Source organism: Labrus bergylta, chromosome 6 (genome assembly GCF_963930695.1).
Source record: "Labrus bergylta chromosome 6, fLabBer1.1, whole genome shotgun sequence".
In the NCBI taxonomy this organism is placed as follows: domain Eukaryota; kingdom Metazoa; phylum Chordata; class Actinopteri; order Labriformes; family Labridae; genus Labrus; species Labrus bergylta.
This window is the reverse complement of record NC_089200.1, coordinates 13,547,016-13,564,713: the sequence shown is the minus strand read 5'-3', so window position 1 is coordinate 13,564,713 and position 17,698 is coordinate 13,547,016. Positions and strand designations below refer to the sequence as shown.

At 39.3% G+C, this 17,698-nt stretch overlaps 1 protein-coding gene across 2 annotated transcripts in view; it reads right to left on the bottom strand.

Moving 5' to 3' along the window:
- LOC109989710 (adhesion G-protein coupled receptor D2) overlaps positions 1-17,698 on the bottom strand; it is an 83,591-nt gene that overhangs the window by 22,523 nt on the left and 43,370 nt on the right. For both annotated transcript variants that reach the window (XM_020641569.3, XM_029278827.2), the window contains 2 exons: positions 15,619-15,672; positions 12,407-12,560 (listed from right to left, as the gene is read on the bottom strand). In XM_020641569.3, the coding sequence (XP_020497225.2) occupies positions 12,407-12,560; positions 15,619-15,672 (208 nt within the window). The remainder of the gene's footprint in view (positions 1-12,406; positions 12,561-15,618; positions 15,673-17,698) is intronic.

Sequence of the window (17,698 nt, the reverse complement as noted above, 5' to 3'; positions counted from 1 at the left end):
CATTGTGGCTTTTAGGTTTATTCAGTCTGATGGTGATGTATTTTGTGTGAAGTGTCAGATGATGTAGGAATGTAGAAACGATACATGAGTATTACTTCACTTGTAGCAAAAAACATATGAAAGCAAGTTTGCGATACAAGCCCTCTGTTTATTGCCCCCTTTTCATTTTTACACAATTTTCTGTTTTGAAACCATCTTTTTTTCAAGGGGATTAAAAAAAAAACAACCTCCAGTACACTTTATTGCATTTGCAGAAAAGCTTCAAAAACATGTCTAATAACACAACCTTGACTGTTACAAATGCATAAAATGCACCTCTATCCTCCTTAGAAATACACATTCTATGCATCCATCCTTTTCCACACAGTCACCCACAACAAAACCATTATTCCAAATGTTCACACCTCCTGTGGCACCGCACACCCGGTGTCGCGCTCTTACAACATCAGCAGCATCAAAAGAAGAATCTATATTCAACCCTCTGCCTTTTTTCATTTGAGTGACTATGAGGCGCAGCAGAAGCAGCTGCAGCCTCTCTCCCAGATCGTGCTCAGCCAGGGGTAGGCAGTAGGTTTAGCAGGCGAGGCAGATTTATGGAGCTGGAGGTGACCTCTGGGGCCGTAACACGGTGATGGGTGAGTGGCTCTCAACAGTAAGCTACTGGCACTTGACAAAGTGCCCGAAGCAGAATGAATTTACTTCTCTTTTCCTCAATCATCAAGCAGCCACTGCCCTGACCCCCATCCTGACTGCTATAACAAGATCTCCCATCTCACAAGGGCCTGAAAAATTTACTGTCACATCTACTTTTCAATGAGCTCAAGTGAGCACTTCTTTCACCTTCAGCAGAGCAGGTGCCTGTGTGGAGGAGGGCTAACCTGCCCCAGTATATGTTTGCTTGTGTATTTAATGCATTATGTTTATACTGTATGAGAGAAAAAGATTTGTAAATACACACACTTGCATGCAGGTCCACCGATATGCTCTATAACTTACCCAAACTCAGTCTCTTAAACTCACAAACCTTCACAAACACACAGATTTCAAGCGTTTAAAAAGAGCATTTGAAAACATACAAGATTGCAGAAACACCCATGAGCGTTCAAACACAAAGACATACAAATATTGTACATTTACATGCGTGCACACACAAACTTAAACATCACCCCCTTCTCTTGTGCCCTCATAGGAGAGAATGAGGTTGCCAGGCAGGGACACAGAGGGCACTGCTATACGGATGTCAGTAGACACCTCTACCGTTTATATTAGAAGTCAATCTACCTTATCACATCCCTTATATACACACCCACACTCACACTGGCACACACATCAAGTATTATGAGGTGTGTGTTTGCCAGCTTTCATCAGTTTGATGGCAGTAGAGTTGGACTTAATGATCCTGATATTTTTTTATATGCAGTCGATAAATCTCGAGGCACATTCAAATTTCACCTTTCTTGCAGTCTAGTTGTTGAGATGGTGGTGGAGAATAAAGAAGGCTTAACTTAACCTGTACATGATTACTTCTGATAAGTCAGCTGTTAGTTGCTAATTAAAGTGTTTCCAAATTGATGTTTAATAAAAAAGGTAACGATGCATTTCCTTTATTGACTGTTTGTATTTTAATTAGGATCATTTCTGTATGAGCCATCTAAGTTAGTAACTTTAACAATCTAGATCTGTGTAAAGATCTATTAAAGGATTTAATAGACATTTTTGTAAAACAAAAATTGGAAAAGAAAGCAAGAGTAACCTGGATTTTTTAAGTAAGCAACCAAAGATCTCTCTTTTTCCAAGAGCATTGCCTGACTACTGCTGGGATACCAGTCTGTTAGCAAGCACAGCAAACTACCTTACATAGCCATTTTTGCATGACTTGCAGTTAGTGCATGGTCTTATATGAAGGTAGGCGTGTGGGTAAGTCATCCAGTCATTCAAAGTGATTGGACCGGCTTATTAAACACCTTATTTTTATTTATTGATTGCTTGTTTACTAATTATTGTTCATTTATTTATATATATTTTATATTTTATATTATATATATATAAACAAATACAAATATAAATAAAAACAAACAAAAAAATATTTAATTTGCTTTTCTAGTCTTTCAAAAATACACTGACATAGCACATCCATCCAGCATCTATACACCACTTTTCCCATTCGGGGTTGTGGGGGGCTGGAGCCGATCCCAGCTGTCATTGGGTGAGAGGTGGGGTGCACCCTGGACTGTTAGCCAGTCAATCACAGGGCTGATATATAGAGACAGACAACCAGCCACACGCACATCTACGGGCAATGTAGAGTCACCAATTAACCTACAGAGCACGTCTTTGGACTTTGGGAGGAAGCCAGAGCACCCATATAGAACCCACACATGCACGGGGAGAACATGCAAACTTCCCTAAGAAAGGCTCCTGTCCGACGGGGATTTGAACCAGGAACCTCCTCGCTGTGAGACAACAGCACTAACCACTGCAGTGCAGCCTTGACATAGGTCATTTGAAAGAGATATTTTCTTCCAAAAAGATAAGGAAATAATGAAATGTTTTTAATAGGGGGTTAGTAAATGAAAAATGAGTGCATTCAAGGACAGGTATTCTTCCTCTAATCATACCTTGAAGCATTTAAATACACTGCATTAAACACACTTTGAGTAAATAGACTAATGCATCTCCTAATATCTTACCAAATATTTGCTTCAAGTAACACAGACGGAAGGAAAAATGTGGAGACAGTTCCACTTGTTTAAATAGTAGCTATATGAATTATCCACGTGTGAAACAGTTACAGAGCCAATCAATACACTGCAACAAAGTCATTTGGTTACGCCATTATTTCATTTTTTTTTAACCTTCCACTTCCAAATGCCATAACTAATTTAACCTCCTTTCTTTTATGAGCCTCACGCACTGGGATAATGTTATCATGATGAGCCAATAAAAATTAATGATTAAACATGTGTAATTTTCCAGAGATGATGTATTAAAATTTATTGTCTGTCTCTAGCGAGCCATCACATCAGCCCTGGAGCAGCAGACACTGCAGGTTACAACTGAATATAAAGAAGGGCATTAAAAGCTATTCAATAAGCCACTGTAAAATTGATCAGACTATAAAAGCTGCTACCCGACTGCTCTCTTTCCCTCCCAGCCACTCAAACAGACACTATGGGAGGAGGAGAAGGAGTGACAGAGAGTTTGAATGAAGCAAAACAAAAGGAAGAGAAGTTTAAAAAAATAATAATTTGTGTAGTAAAGAAAGAAAGAAAGAAAGAAAATAAATGACGGAATGAAGGATGTAGTATATAAAAAACTGTATTAAATCTGCACTGTAGGAATACACTTGCATTCTGGGGCCCCGTAGAAGATTTATAAAAAAAAATCTGGACCCTGTTCAAACTATCAACAGTAAAAAAAAAAGTGTATATTATGTGCATCTCATCTTTTGTGACTTAAATAGTGCGACAGTAAAATTGCAGAAAATGAAGGTGCAAAGAACAAAGGGGTTGTAGTTAGTCTTTTAAATATCACAAATAAAAAAAGTTCTAATTTTCCTGAATATAAAAGGGTGTGCCCGTGACGGGGACACTGTTATCTTGGTAGCCTTGGTACTTGTGGATTTCATCAAGCTATCTAGGATAAAGCATGCAAGGAGGTCGTTGGAGATCAGCAAGTCCCCATATTCTTTCATTACAAAAAAAAGGCAGCACAATGCTGAAAGTGCTACAACATTGTACCATGTTGTCATTGGCCAATTGTTACACTTAAATCTCAAACTAATTGAAATTAAGTTAAAGGGCAATGATAATTTCTTCTTCAGAAGTTTTCATTTTATCAACCTCTGTCACCAAAATACAATTTATGTTAAGCCAGCTGAGGAAGAAAGATGTGCACATTCTGCACCTACAGCAAGTGCTGAGTGCAAAAAACTCTCTCAATACTATCAGCCACTATCGGAGATTTATTGTTTGAAATATTATATGGACAGTATGCCACTTGGGCCTTTCTACTGCAGTCTTGAAAAAAGAATTACAAGAAATGAGAAAATTCCAGCAGCAAAAAGTGGTTCTGTCGGCTGAATCAGTGGCAGTGGATCGGCAAACTGCGTTTTTCTTTTAACTTTCAATTCTCCTAAGCATCCGTGCTTCACAGCCCCTTGGGCTATTGCCTTTCTCAATCTGTCCCTGGAGAGGCAGGAGTTATGGTCCCTGTCGATTGAGGAGAAAGGGATGTTATTCCCCTGTCACCTCCTGGTCGCGCCGCCATCCTCCCTGCCCTGATCTACGGCCTGACTCCCCCCATAGCCCCTTCCTCTTCTCCACTTTGCTTTGTCGTGAGCTGCTGGCTATGTCATTGCCATGGGCTGTGAAGAGGAGGATGGTGGAAAATAATCCTAGGAGGGAGTAGAGGTTCTGATATTGGTTTAAAGATGGCAGATGCACAACAGTAGCAGTTGTGAATGCTTTAGTCCTGTTTTAAGACTATTGCAGGAAAAGAGGGATACAATGTGTGTGTGTGTCTGAAACTCACACTGAACACATTTAGAACAGGGAAATTGTTGAGTTAGGCTGACATTTACTTCAATAGAACTGACTAAGACAGAGTACAGCAGCACTATTTGCTGGAGAGGGGGTTGACGACCAGAGGTGTCAAGTAACAAAGTAAAAATACTTATTTTCAGCCGACTTTTTACTTCTACTCCTTACATTTTAAAAATAGCCTCGTTACTCCCATTTCATTTCAGCTTGTTTTCATTACGGCTTGTCATCGTTCAAAAAAACACAAAAAGAAATGTAAAAAACTGTCCAGATAAATCGCGACATCTGGATAGAGTGAATTTGATTGTGGTTGGATGAGAAGTATAAACATACACCATTCCGACACCCTATTGGTTTGTACGCGATCCATCGCACCTGCACATGACACAAATCACGTCACACTCCAGCAGGGAAATAGCAGACGTATGTGGCCTGGTACGAAGATGTCCGTGGCAGAGACAACCATATAAGGGTAATTGTTACTAAGCCTGCCCTGGGTACACCAATTTTCTTGCCCAGTTTTGTTATCTTACATCCGTTGCCCTCACAGATTCCTGCAGCTAAGCTTGGATGTACATTTACATTCCAATAAAGGCTATTGGATAACATGCCTCTCAAGTTTGACTTTTTGCACCATTACAATACTTATTGCAAACTAGTCATCATATCTTCTGCTCCATGAAACACATGTTAATGCTCAGTAGTACACATATATGGTTCTTTAATGTATTGTATTGTACTAAAATGCGCTCATTTTCAATGTGCATAAATGCGGCATTATGTCATTATGGCCTTTAGAAAAATGTTTTTTGGGGGAGGTGGGGTAGTGCACTATAGGTCCCTGTGGTGCAGCCTAAGCTTTTGTCTTTAATGGCCTTTTTTTCCCTTACATTACTTTTACTTTTATACTTTAAGTAGTTTTGAAACCAATACTTTTACACTTTTACTTGAGTAAAAAGCTTGAGTTGATACATCAACTTCTACAGAAGTCTTTTTAAACCCTAGTATCTATACTTCTACCTGAGTAATGAATGTGAATACTTTTGACACCTCTGTTGACGACATGGGTAAAGGGGAAGGGTTAACTGAGAAACAGTTTGGCTTAGGGGAGGTGACCTGCAGCAGAACACATGCAGGTCTTTGAATGACACCCTTGATAGGGACCAGTGGCAGGGTTAAACATTAAATGCAGTTAGGTGAGGGCTGTGTGTGATCAAAGATGGGGTGGTGCAACTTCAGTGACAGTTTAAAATAAAATAAAAAATCTTGTTAGGTTTAACTTTCATCAGTGTTGTCCTTCATATCCAGTATTTCCCCTACCATTCATTTGGTGGGAGTGGGCTGTCCGCCATCCCAATCCTCCACCTAGAAAGGCACAAAATACTCTATACTAATACTACAATACAAAATACTAATTTACGTAATTTCTGTGCACTTGTTTTATTTCAGCAGAGCATGAGCATCTGTGTTGCACTGTCCTGTTCAGCCAATTGAGAATCGATTTTGAGACTGCCGGTATGGTTTTGAACTTGTGATCGGGTTTGCAGCCTTCATCCAGCAAGTAAACCTGTCTTGTCCCCATCACTGTTGATGTCATTTTCAGACACAGACTAAGCGCTCTGATGTTAGACTTCAAGCTAAATAAAAAGGCACATCTGTCAGTGAATCAACTGCATGACTGAGCTGCGTACGCCCAGTAGGTGTTTGTGTGTGCTGCAGGTTACAGACAGACAGAACTCAAGTCTTAAAGCTTTTCGGTGAGTTCTCAAAATTTTTGGGATAAGTGGAGTTTCTGCTCATTTAAGCTGTGTGTCTGCTCGGAGCAGGTTAAAGAAAAGAAAAAGACTAAGACAAAAGAGATGGTGTTTGAAGAAACATGACTTCAGACATGAACCATGCAGGATACAACAGTGATAAAGGAAAAATAACTTGTTTTTATATCATACTGTTAAATGTATTGTTTAAGAAGAAGAAAAAAACTGTCTTAGTGTTGTCAAAGTTAAGTGAATTGTGTTCCCTACTGCTGTTCAACTGTCCCCCTTCCCCAACCCCACAACAGGTCGTGTACATGAAAGTTGGAGATCAGGCCAACCCCATTAACAGGTAAACCTAGAGGAAACTGATTCCACAAAATGTATCTTTTGTTTTGTGAATAAACTCCAAGTTTCTTATTTATCTGAGAGAATAATAGCTGGGAAATGCACATTTCAGTGGGATTCAGTTCTACACCTGCCAGAGTTTTTTGTTTTTGACCACTACACCATCTGCTGATACATAAATGACCAATTAAAAAACTTTAGGAGAACAAAAATACATGTTAAACTCTATCCAGGAAAGTTTGCATTCATATTTATATATAATCTGTGCAATCTCTGTTTTATTTATTGTTTCTCAGAAAGTCTGAGAAACTTTGACAAATATTTTGATATGATTTTGTTCTTAGGGTTTAGTTTAAATAAGAACCATCAAAATTCAACAAACGGCAGTCCCCCTTAAACAATACTACGAGTGAACATCAGAACTGACGCTACTATTGGACCTTAAGCAAATCCTGAGTTTGTGAGGGTCTCTCTGGGTGGAGGAATAAATAAACAAGAGGATAAATAGCTGAATAACTCAGAAGAATGGGAGCCTATGTAGCTTGGCCATCCATCATATATCCTATTACCACGCACTCAGCGGCACCTGCAGTATGTATAATGCAGTCAACCTCAGTAAGCAGATACAAATTCAACTCTTTTCCTCCTCAATTTATTATATCTGACAATGCCACAGCTTCTGCCTTGTTGTTTCTTTGAATTATGAATAGATTCCCTTCGCCAGACTATCGCCTGTGCGTGATAGCGTGGCGTTTTTATGCAGAACAGCTGCGGAAAACAAATCTGAGGAGCCTAGTGTGCTTTGCAGTGGCTGGGCGAATATGCATAAACAGTTGCGCTTAAAGCCACTTAAGAAAAACCAAATGGACTCAATATTTCATCTTTGGATTTGTTTCATTGGTCGTGATGAATACGAAATGCAAGAACGCAGCATGAGTAACGAACAGGCAGTCGTTTAAAGAGTTTCATATGATCTACCGATGTATATTCCATTTTTCAAACAACAAAGAGAAATGGTAGAGAAGTGCTTTAGCTGACAATTTAAATCTTGATTCCTGTAACAGTTTTCCCACTAGTGAAGACATTACAATCAGAACCATAAATATGACAAACATCTATCACAATCTGGGGGAATGAAGGGAATGGAAGTGTTGCATGTCAGAGAAAGAGAGGAGGCAACAGAAAGACTAAAGGAAAGCTAGAAAGTAAATACAAAATTAAAGAATCTGATCCAAGAGGCAGAAAGAGTGAGAGAAACCAAATGGGAGTGAAGAAGGAATGTAAATACATGGCAAACCGACAGCACATTTTGACCACTGCCTGTTTGTTTGAGTATTTACACTGTGAGGCTACAATCAAGTCCTCAAAAGCTTTAGCCCACATGACAGGAGCCTATTTCATGACCATGTACTCTCTAAACAGCCCAGCCAACCAACCAAATCTGAATCTTCACTAAAACACACACAACCCCAAAGATGAATCCACTTACTTGTCAATCACCTCTAAATACAAAAAGGATGCAGGGAAATTGTAGCACGTTTAATTATTGCATAGTCAGGGAGCAGGGGAAGATAAGTTCAGAGGAAGTCTTTTTTTGGGACTTGGCTGAACTTTTGAGTCCTGTTTGGTTTGAGCAGATGTAGAATTAGTACACATCACTTTGCATCAGAGAGACACTGAACATAAGCTGCTGCTCAGAGGCTAGATACCTTTTTGTCACACGAACACAGAACCTGTGATTCTGCTGTGTGATTATCAATGTGATGTCAATTCACACAGAGTCGAATTTTGCTGTAGGACAGTACTACATCAAATATCATCTCAGAAATGAAAAATACGGTTATAATAAACTGTTTTTACCTTCTTCAACAAATCCGATTTCTTGTGTGTAAATATCTTCTGAAAGTGCTAACATTTATTCCAAACATTATCACTTGTAATTCCATTTGATGATCTTTAGGTAATTTATTGCACAAACACACTCATAGTTCATGGTCCACCAAAGTCGATTTGCAAATAGAGATTTAACAGCAAGCACCCAGATGAAATGCATACATGCTGTCATTACACACAGGAATATTTCCTTTGGAGCAGGGGATCCTGTTGCATGTCAATGAACATGGCTAAACATGCATGACAAGTGATGTGTGTGGATAGTTAACGGGGAGTGTACCCCATGTTGGTGTCAGCATTGTATCTGGCTGTAATCTGCAGAAGATGCATGCAATAGACCGCCACACTACTTTATCTGCAAGGCCCCTAATTGCAAGGGTTTTGAGAAACACATGTTAGCAGAAGAGGAAGGGGAAGGCGTGTCAGATGTCAGCAATGTGCAGGCATATGGTTCCTACAAGTTGGGTTACAAAAACTGGTAATGACACCAGAAATAAGGTTCGCTACAATGAGCTTGTGAGAACTTCATAATTTTGCAAAAAAAAAAAATGTTCTTTCTCGTTATTTCTTAAAATACCAAACCGACAGTCAATCTAACGCTCTAACTGAAATTGAAGGTGATTAACATCAAAGTCACACCACAGATATGCGATAGAAGACAGAAGATATGAAAGACATTTACAACAAGTGTCACCCCAATGATACAATGGAAATGATTTAATTATTCCCCAGATTGGACATGAAACATCATGACACACTCACACTGTACTTGGGGAAAAAAACATGAAGTCTAGTCAAAAAAGATTAAAGCAGAGACCTCAATTGAAAACTCAGTGACCTTTGAATTCCAAACATGAAGCATAAAAGAAAGACGACTGCTTGGCTGTTTGTACATGTTGAGAAGGGGGCTTTAACAAATCAAGACGATGACGTGAGGTAACACTTGTGACCCAGCATATTATTCCTTCTTAAAGGGCTCGCAACCTTCAACTTAGCCATTGTGTGGGGCCATCTCATCAGGAATACAACACTCATGCACATAGAAAAACAGGCACACAACCCTTCCCCTTTCAATCCAAATGCACCCACACTTCACCCCCTATTCCTCTTTCATCCCTTCATTATGCACTTGTCCTTCTCTTGTGCTCACAGCAAATATGTGCTTTACTTTGTTCACATTTTTCACCATGTACTTTCAACATAACCCACTGCCTGCCTTGGACATTTGTGCCAACCAACTTGAACAAACAGAAAGATGGAAAAGGCATAAAGGTATCAAAAGCAGAACACTCCCAGCCCTACCACAGATTGAGTTGACCTTGTACATTGCAAGCTACCACTATCTCAGACAGAGGAGAGGCTGTGGTTATTGTTAGCAAAAAAATGGGGCACATCTGCTTGTTTATAATGCTTTATAGTAGGACATACTATTCCATATGTTGAGTATGCAGTCAAATGAAGGTTTTACTTCTAGCATCTAGTTTTTCCCTCTATCTTTTTAATGTAGAAATCTATTTGATCAAGAATGGCAAACAAAGCAAAAGAGTTAACGTGTCAAGGTATTCAGATACTGTGAAAAGATGTATCAATTGATTTAATAAATTATGAATCAAACATAATCCAACTTGATGAGTTGGGTTACTCATGATGATTAGTTCTAGTGTTATAGAGAGCTCCCACACATTCAGCAGCATTAGTGTACATTTGCATTGAGTCTGAAGCTGGTTGAAGACACATCAACTGGTCTCAAAAACATGATCTTAAAATAAATCATTTCAACACAAAGTGATTTCTGGAGTGAACTTTTGGTGTTAACTGTGACGTTGAGACTGATTTAACCACTGCAGGCTGACTGAGTGTATGAAACATTGATGGTGGCAGTAATAGTGTTGAGGACCATGCAAATCCCCTGCAAAGAAACACGCAGTAAATCACAGTCTGATAGGTGCACAGGGTGGCAACGAGGCACTATAACTCATGCACTATTAACATGTGTACATCATTATTATAAAAGTCATAAACCATGACTCACACTGATGAAGACAACATTGAGAATTGGTCCATATCATTGGTGCTGAAACTAAAATTACAAAACAAGACAAATGTGCATAGATTTATTTCCCAGACATTATTTTTTATCCCATTTCACTTTTGTAAAATAATTGTTGTTATTAAACAAACTTATTTAATACTGTAAAATAATAATTGTGTTACCAATAGCTTCAGAAAGAGCGCTGTTCTTTTAAATACAGAACAAAACAGGAAATCTCCCTCTCCATCTTTCTTTCCCTACTTTGAAATTGGTGTCTCCAATCTTTTCCACAGCAAAATGACTCTTAACTTTGCTGAGTGCAGCATGGGTCACACAGCTAGATTGCAGCCAGGGTGTCTGGTTAGTGTTGAAGTTTAACAGGAGATTTCTGATGTCTGATTTCACTCAATAAGCCAGCTGTGGCTCTGTTTCAGAGAGCCTTGCAGTAATGCCTTGCAGATATGCAAGAGGGGTAACAGTGAGGGGAGTTTACATACTGAGCTTAAACCTAATTCAACTTCATGACAATTGTGAGGATACAGAGTATCTAATTTTTTGACCACCCACCTTTATCAATAAAGGTTGGCTAAATATGACAGTACCTCTAAGTATAATATAAAATATAGACTTTCCTTACTTGTACTTTTATGGATTCATATTTGGTATTTGAATGCAATTTAAAACCTAAAATACAGATCGCCCTTCAAAAAATGCAAAGAGATACTTTTCTTTTATAGAAGTCTTGAATGACCAACCAAATCAGACGCTACCCAGGTTTGTTAAACTAGGATGGGCATGCTCGCACACGACATGTTACTCTGCTGAGCAGCAGATGGCTCCTTGCTGGAAAGAGGGTTCAGAGAGAAGTGGGGCAGAGAGAGGGCTACATGTGGAAGACAGGGACTCAATTATCACCCAGGTAAAAAGTCAGTAAATTTCTCAAGGATGTATGTCCATCTTTCCCTCATCCATCTCAACCACAGTAAACGGTACAGCTTGTGAGAGAGTCACATCTATTTTTTCATAGCCTAGCCTGGGACTGACAAATCCTAGAAAACAACAGGAAAATTCAGAAGGTAGTGCAGACTGTCCTTTTGTCTCTATTTGTCTTGAAAGCACATAAATACTGCTCTCTCTCATTTAAATAGCAATCTCCCTCCCCACTATCAGCATAAACATTAATCCATCAAGGTTGTAAAACATTTTTTTTCTTTTTAATATAAGTTACATGACAGTGTATTGAATATGTATTGGTCTTGACCATCCATAGAAAAAATTAAGAGGATACCGCAATTACTTTTATTGATCATTCATTTAAAATAGAAAAAACCTTCGCACATCTATTTCACAAGACAGGTGCGTAGGACAGCAATGTGTCCATCAAAAACTGAAAGGTAAACAGGCAACTAGACTTGTTGCCTGATGAAGGTCTAGTACCGACACGTTTCCAATACATGTGTGTTTGCAAGTTAGACAGTGTGCGGTAGTTTACCTTTCATTTACTGATCCTTAATTTAGCATTGGTAAAAAAAGGACAGCATGTTTTACTTGTGTGGCAATCAATATATGAGTGGTTGGCAGGTGAATAAAAGTCTTTCTCTGTATCACAAATGTTTCAGAGAAACATCACAAGCATGTTCTTTAAAAGTTTAGAAAATAGAGCTGTAAGAAGGGGACACACTTTAAACTTTTGACATGGGACCATCCAAAATTGGAATCCTGGAGTCGTGCTTGACATATACATAAACATTTATAATCCTTCATTAACCTGTTTACAAAAAAAACCTGTATAAGGAGCCTTACATGAAGTTAGTATGTATGTTATCGGTCTGATGACTCACCTCTGGTCTTCTCCTCCTCCTTCCCCGAACCTTGGTTGGTGCTGTTATTGTCGGTTGGGGTGCTCTCCTCATCCTGGCTTGGGCTGCTTCCCAGTGGGTAACTGACAGGCCTAGAGCTGGTAACTGAGCTGGATGGTCGGGAACTGGCACAGTTCTGTATGAAATGAGAAGGCTGTGTCAGCTGCAGGAGATGGCTGTAGGATTTCATTCCATCTGAGGGGACACGGTCACTTTCCAACTTTTCTGTTAACTGAGAAGTAAAAACAGATCTGGTTCATACATACTTTCAAAACTGACTTTTGGGCAAATAGGTGTATAGGTGTTCCTCTTTTCTCTTTAAACCACTTTGTGCTGTAATGTGTTTTTGTTTTTCAATGTAGCATAAAAGATTGAAGAGTTTAAAGTAAACAGTTTGTATTGGAACAACAGAGGAGAGTATCTTCATGAGTAAAAAGCTGCAAAAGAAGCTAAGGAATCACAATAAACTTAAGAAACAAAAAGATGTTATGAACTATTTTAGACTACTGTATTTTCCTTCAAACAATTCCTGCAACAAACCAGAGCGGCTGCTCCATGGATATCACTCAGAGACCCCTCATTCCACACATGTACATACATCTTTCAGCCAGACCAAAATAAACGGCAATCACAGAAAACCTATTTGTTTGCACACTTCTCAAACAGACTGCGGGGGCTTAAACAGGCTCTGCGGCCTCTTAAATTTCTTGCTGTACTTCTAACAGGCAGGAAAGCTTCACACGGCAAACACTTGGGCCTGCTTTTTTTTGGCTGCTTGTGTGTATTGTTGATGTCAAGCTCCAGTGGATATGGCCAGCAGACACTGAAATGGAAAGAGAATAATCCATTCTCTGCTATGTTATTGTTCTGTAAACTCTCTCACCATGAGCCTCAGATACAGAGATATACAGCATTTTATTTAAAGCCTTTGACTGGACAAAACTTATGGCATGTCAATATTCCATAGCTATGTTTGTGGTAAACAAATACAAAAATAGGTAGAACTTCTGAACTGTCAATTTAAGAAAATATAATTAAAATTCAGTTTTTCCCCTTTTGCTCCAAAACTGCTTCTAGAGAATCACATCTTCTTATATGTTGTCAAACATGAATTAAGATCAAAAAAACTAATCTGCTTCCAATTGATATCTATATTTCAGTGGTGTCAGGGGCATAGAGCATTGAGGAGGGGGGGGGGGGGTGTTTTTTATTTGGGTCCTGCAAGTGACAGCTTTATTTCACAAAGCAATCTGGCTGTGTGTGTACAAGAGGGAGGTCAGGGTGGGTCAGGAGGTACTTGGTATCAAACAGGCAGGATACACTGGTCAAAGTGTGTGAGCATGTGTGTGTAAACAACCCCACCCCCCGGGCCAAAAAGGCACATACCCGTGCAGAGGGCAACTACAATGAGGAGGGCTGAAAAGGTTGACACAAGAGTGGAATATAAAATGGGAGTGTGTGTGATTAGATTTGGGGAAATTTATACGAGAGGTTTTCAAGGTCAGGGGTGTGTCATGTCACTGTAGCAATAGCAATATAATGATAATATGCAATTTAATTGTTCCTATATCTAAAGGATAACAATGTTTTTTGTTAGGTTTTATACAAAGCTAACGTGATATGTGCTCTTCGAATATAGTGAGAGTTTTTTTTCTTCACCAAAAATCTTTATTACCTTCAATAATTCCTGAAATGCCAAATACACGTATGCTACGTTTGACCTAAGTCATACTTAGTACTTTCAGCTTGTGAAATTTGTTATCAAGCAAAACAAGTTTTAAAGATCAAATTTTAAATCCACTTCGAACGCTCTAATCAAATTTGGAGGAATCATTTCCCATTGGATTAACCCTTCAATGGTTGCAAATAACACAACACATAAAACCCTCTATCCGACAAGTGCCATTCGTCTTCAAATGACCCCATATGCAGTAACACCGCCAAAGCCTCTTTATCCCTCAGCTGGCGAGGCACGCTACCCAATCCTATGTTTTACAACATGGGGATATATAGGGGCATGTGCGGTCATCTAGAGCCAAATGTCTCCTATCTAGCCATAGGACAGGTAGATACAGTATTTCAAGCAGGATTTATGGCACAAAATAGCATTAGCTAAAAACCGTCAGGCAAAAAAAAACGCATTCTGGTAGCGGAACCCGGCAAGATTGGAAAATTGCCACCAACAGAGGGGAGAGGAAGCAGTAAAAATGACGGGAGATGGGGGGGCCTCACTGATAACATGAGCAGACAATATATCAGACTGCACCTGGTGGTAGGGGGGCCCCTGGGCCCCTCTTTACTCCTAAGCGGCCAACACACAGACACATTAAATTTTTTATACTTATTTATTTCATTTCTTTCCATCCCAACAGTGTCCATCTCTGAGGTGGGGGGTTAAAAAGTAGGAGCACCCGGATATTTTTTTCTAAGTCACTCTGCTGTCAGAAATTATTTCATTCCTTCTTCAATGACCTGAAGAGGTTGATGTTGAAGAATATTGGGAGAGTGCTTAAACTTGGGTCAGGGTGCAGTGGGAGGGGCAGGACAAAGAGTTACTGGGCAAAGAGGAGTGGAGTTAATGTTATCAGTTATGGGGGGACAAGATGCATTTTGTGTGTGCGGATGTGTGTGTGAGGCAAAGGAGAGTGGACTGATGAGACTGTGTGCCAGAGTCTATAATTGTCTGTATGAGTGTGAGTCTGAGCTGGTTCGTGTGCGCTGGAGACTATTAAGTACTTTGAAAGTGCTTTGCGAAGACTATCTCGTATACACACAAACACTCGCACACATACACATGCAGCATCCCACCACCTCAGCCAAATAGCTACGTCCAACAAGGTATAAATACTGACCTGACACTTTAATGTCAAGGGACTGCTTGTCCTGGATTAGAAACTTGTAACCCACCACAGAGCTTGACATTGCTAGGATGAAGGTGCTGCAATGGGCAGAGTGAGGATGGTGGGGGGGGGGGGGGGGAGGGGGGCTATTATGGCGGGTCTATGTTTGATGTATAAGGGCATCTAACATGGACTGTCAACCAGTGGAGGCTAGCAGATGTATAATGTTGCTTTGTGGCCAGTTTTTCAATGCTGAAGTTTTTTTTAAGCAAAAGCTGTACGGGAAATTGAGTCTGATGCACCAGTGTGTTTCAAAGACACCCTAATTCACAGGGGGGAAAAATAAATACATACTGAAAAATTAAGCGCTTTTCTTCTCTCCTTAATCCTGTTCACCGTGCTCCGAACCTGAAAGACAGAGTAAGAGAATAGGAGAAAAATAAATAAATGCATCTGACACAGAGCTTAAAATTAATCAATTCATGAAATGAATGAATTAAAAAAATATTACAGTAAACTCCTGCAAGGATCAATAGTCAAGAATGGTCAAATGAGGAAAAAAAGCAGAAAAAGAGACATTCATAGCAGCAGTATTGGGGCACTAGAGGCAGCCATGGAGATGTGTGAGTGTGTACTTGTGAGAGCGTGTTCCTATATGTCCCAGTGGCTAATGGGACTTGAAAGTGACACATAGAGCTGGCAAACTAAGGAGACGACTTCAAGCTATCATCTGTCAGCGTACAGCGCCGGGACCAACAAATGGATCTATTGGAGGAGAAGGGACCGCCCTAGCAGAACAGATTACATTTTTACACTCCGGATGAAACAGTGTATTACACGCCGTCGATGAGTAAGATGAACAATTATCTCTTTTATATACTGTCAAAGTTAATGTCATGATTATAGCAGAGAGTTTTTTCTATATACATTTTATCTTCAAATTAAAAACTTGTATTTTCAATTTTAACCATTCTAGATATTTTAAAATATGAATAACATTAAAAAAAAAGTTTCATGTAAATATTGCGTGAATTACATCACATGATGTAAGACAATCAAGCAATTGAATCCCTATTTATGTAATTGGATGCAATCAATTAATTAAGAAAATCTTATGATCTTGCATCATGGAAGTACAGTTTTATTGATCACATAATCCTAGGTTGATACGTATACATTAGGACAATAAAATTTATCTTTGGAAAAAAAAAACAAATAATTAAAAATTAGTTTCTGATAAATATCCCTTTTTTATTCTTAAGGAAGCCTAGAGGGGAATGTTATTTGGAATATACATAAAATATTTGGCTTAATTTCATTAGTGTTGGCTACAAGATGATTCCTAACTCAAATATAATCAGGGCTTGTCAATTACGTGATATATTTAATATTATAATTAAATCCTCTGCTGAATTTGATATTTGGAAATCTTTTTTTAATGATTATGACAAGCCTTTTTTATTTACTGTGATTACTATGATTATTATCTGTTCTAATAAAAAAAAAAGGAACAGCAGGAGTTACACAGTGTGAGTAGTAGATTGAAGTCATGTATGGCAAGCCTCTGTGTGTGCGTGTGTGAGAAGTTAGCCTTCTCTGTAAATTTTGAAGCGGCTGGGCACTCATCACCACAGCCCTTCCCAGCCCAGCCCACCACGTTAGTGAATATGCATTATGGCTTATGGCTTCATTAAGTCGCAGCGTGTCATAAATTATGACAGCACGCTGAGCACACACACGGTGCCAGAGACAGCATGTGTAAACAAAGGATGTTTTGCATACATACCAGCGTTGAAGGGCCACATAATGAAGAGAGCCTGAGCCCTGTGACAAGGCAGAATCAACAGCCCCACAATCATGTTTCTAAAATCGTACTTTTTTCTGAGGAGATCCCCAGAAGGTCTTCCACTCAGTGTGCGTGTTGGCGAGACACCGTCTTAACACTGTTTAATGGGAGGAAGGAAGTCCTGGGGATTTTACTGATATCAAAAGCAGCTGGCGTGCTGAGGCAATTACATGACACAACTTAATTAATCATTTGACAATGAGGGGAAGGGCATTGTTTTAGATTATCGTTATGTGTTTAAGGGGTTTGCGCACACTCAAGGTTTTGCAGTGATGCAAAGCGTGGTTTCCCATGTAAATCAGCGCTAAACAATTACCATATGAAAGCAGCGCACCCGACAACACCTGCCGACATCCTTGGAGCTGATGGAAATAAAAGGTCATCAAAGCTTGGGATTACAAGGTGACCACCAAGGAAAAGCTAATTGCAACGAATAATGGAAAGCTATTGTCAGGTAATTAGCAATTAAAACACAACGTTTTGGTGTAATAGCAGTAGACAAAGTCTGTTCCTCTCCTCCATATTTCTACTCACTGAGCCTGATTACAGCCTCATGAATGGAGCATTCCACTAACTTTTAGGCACTGA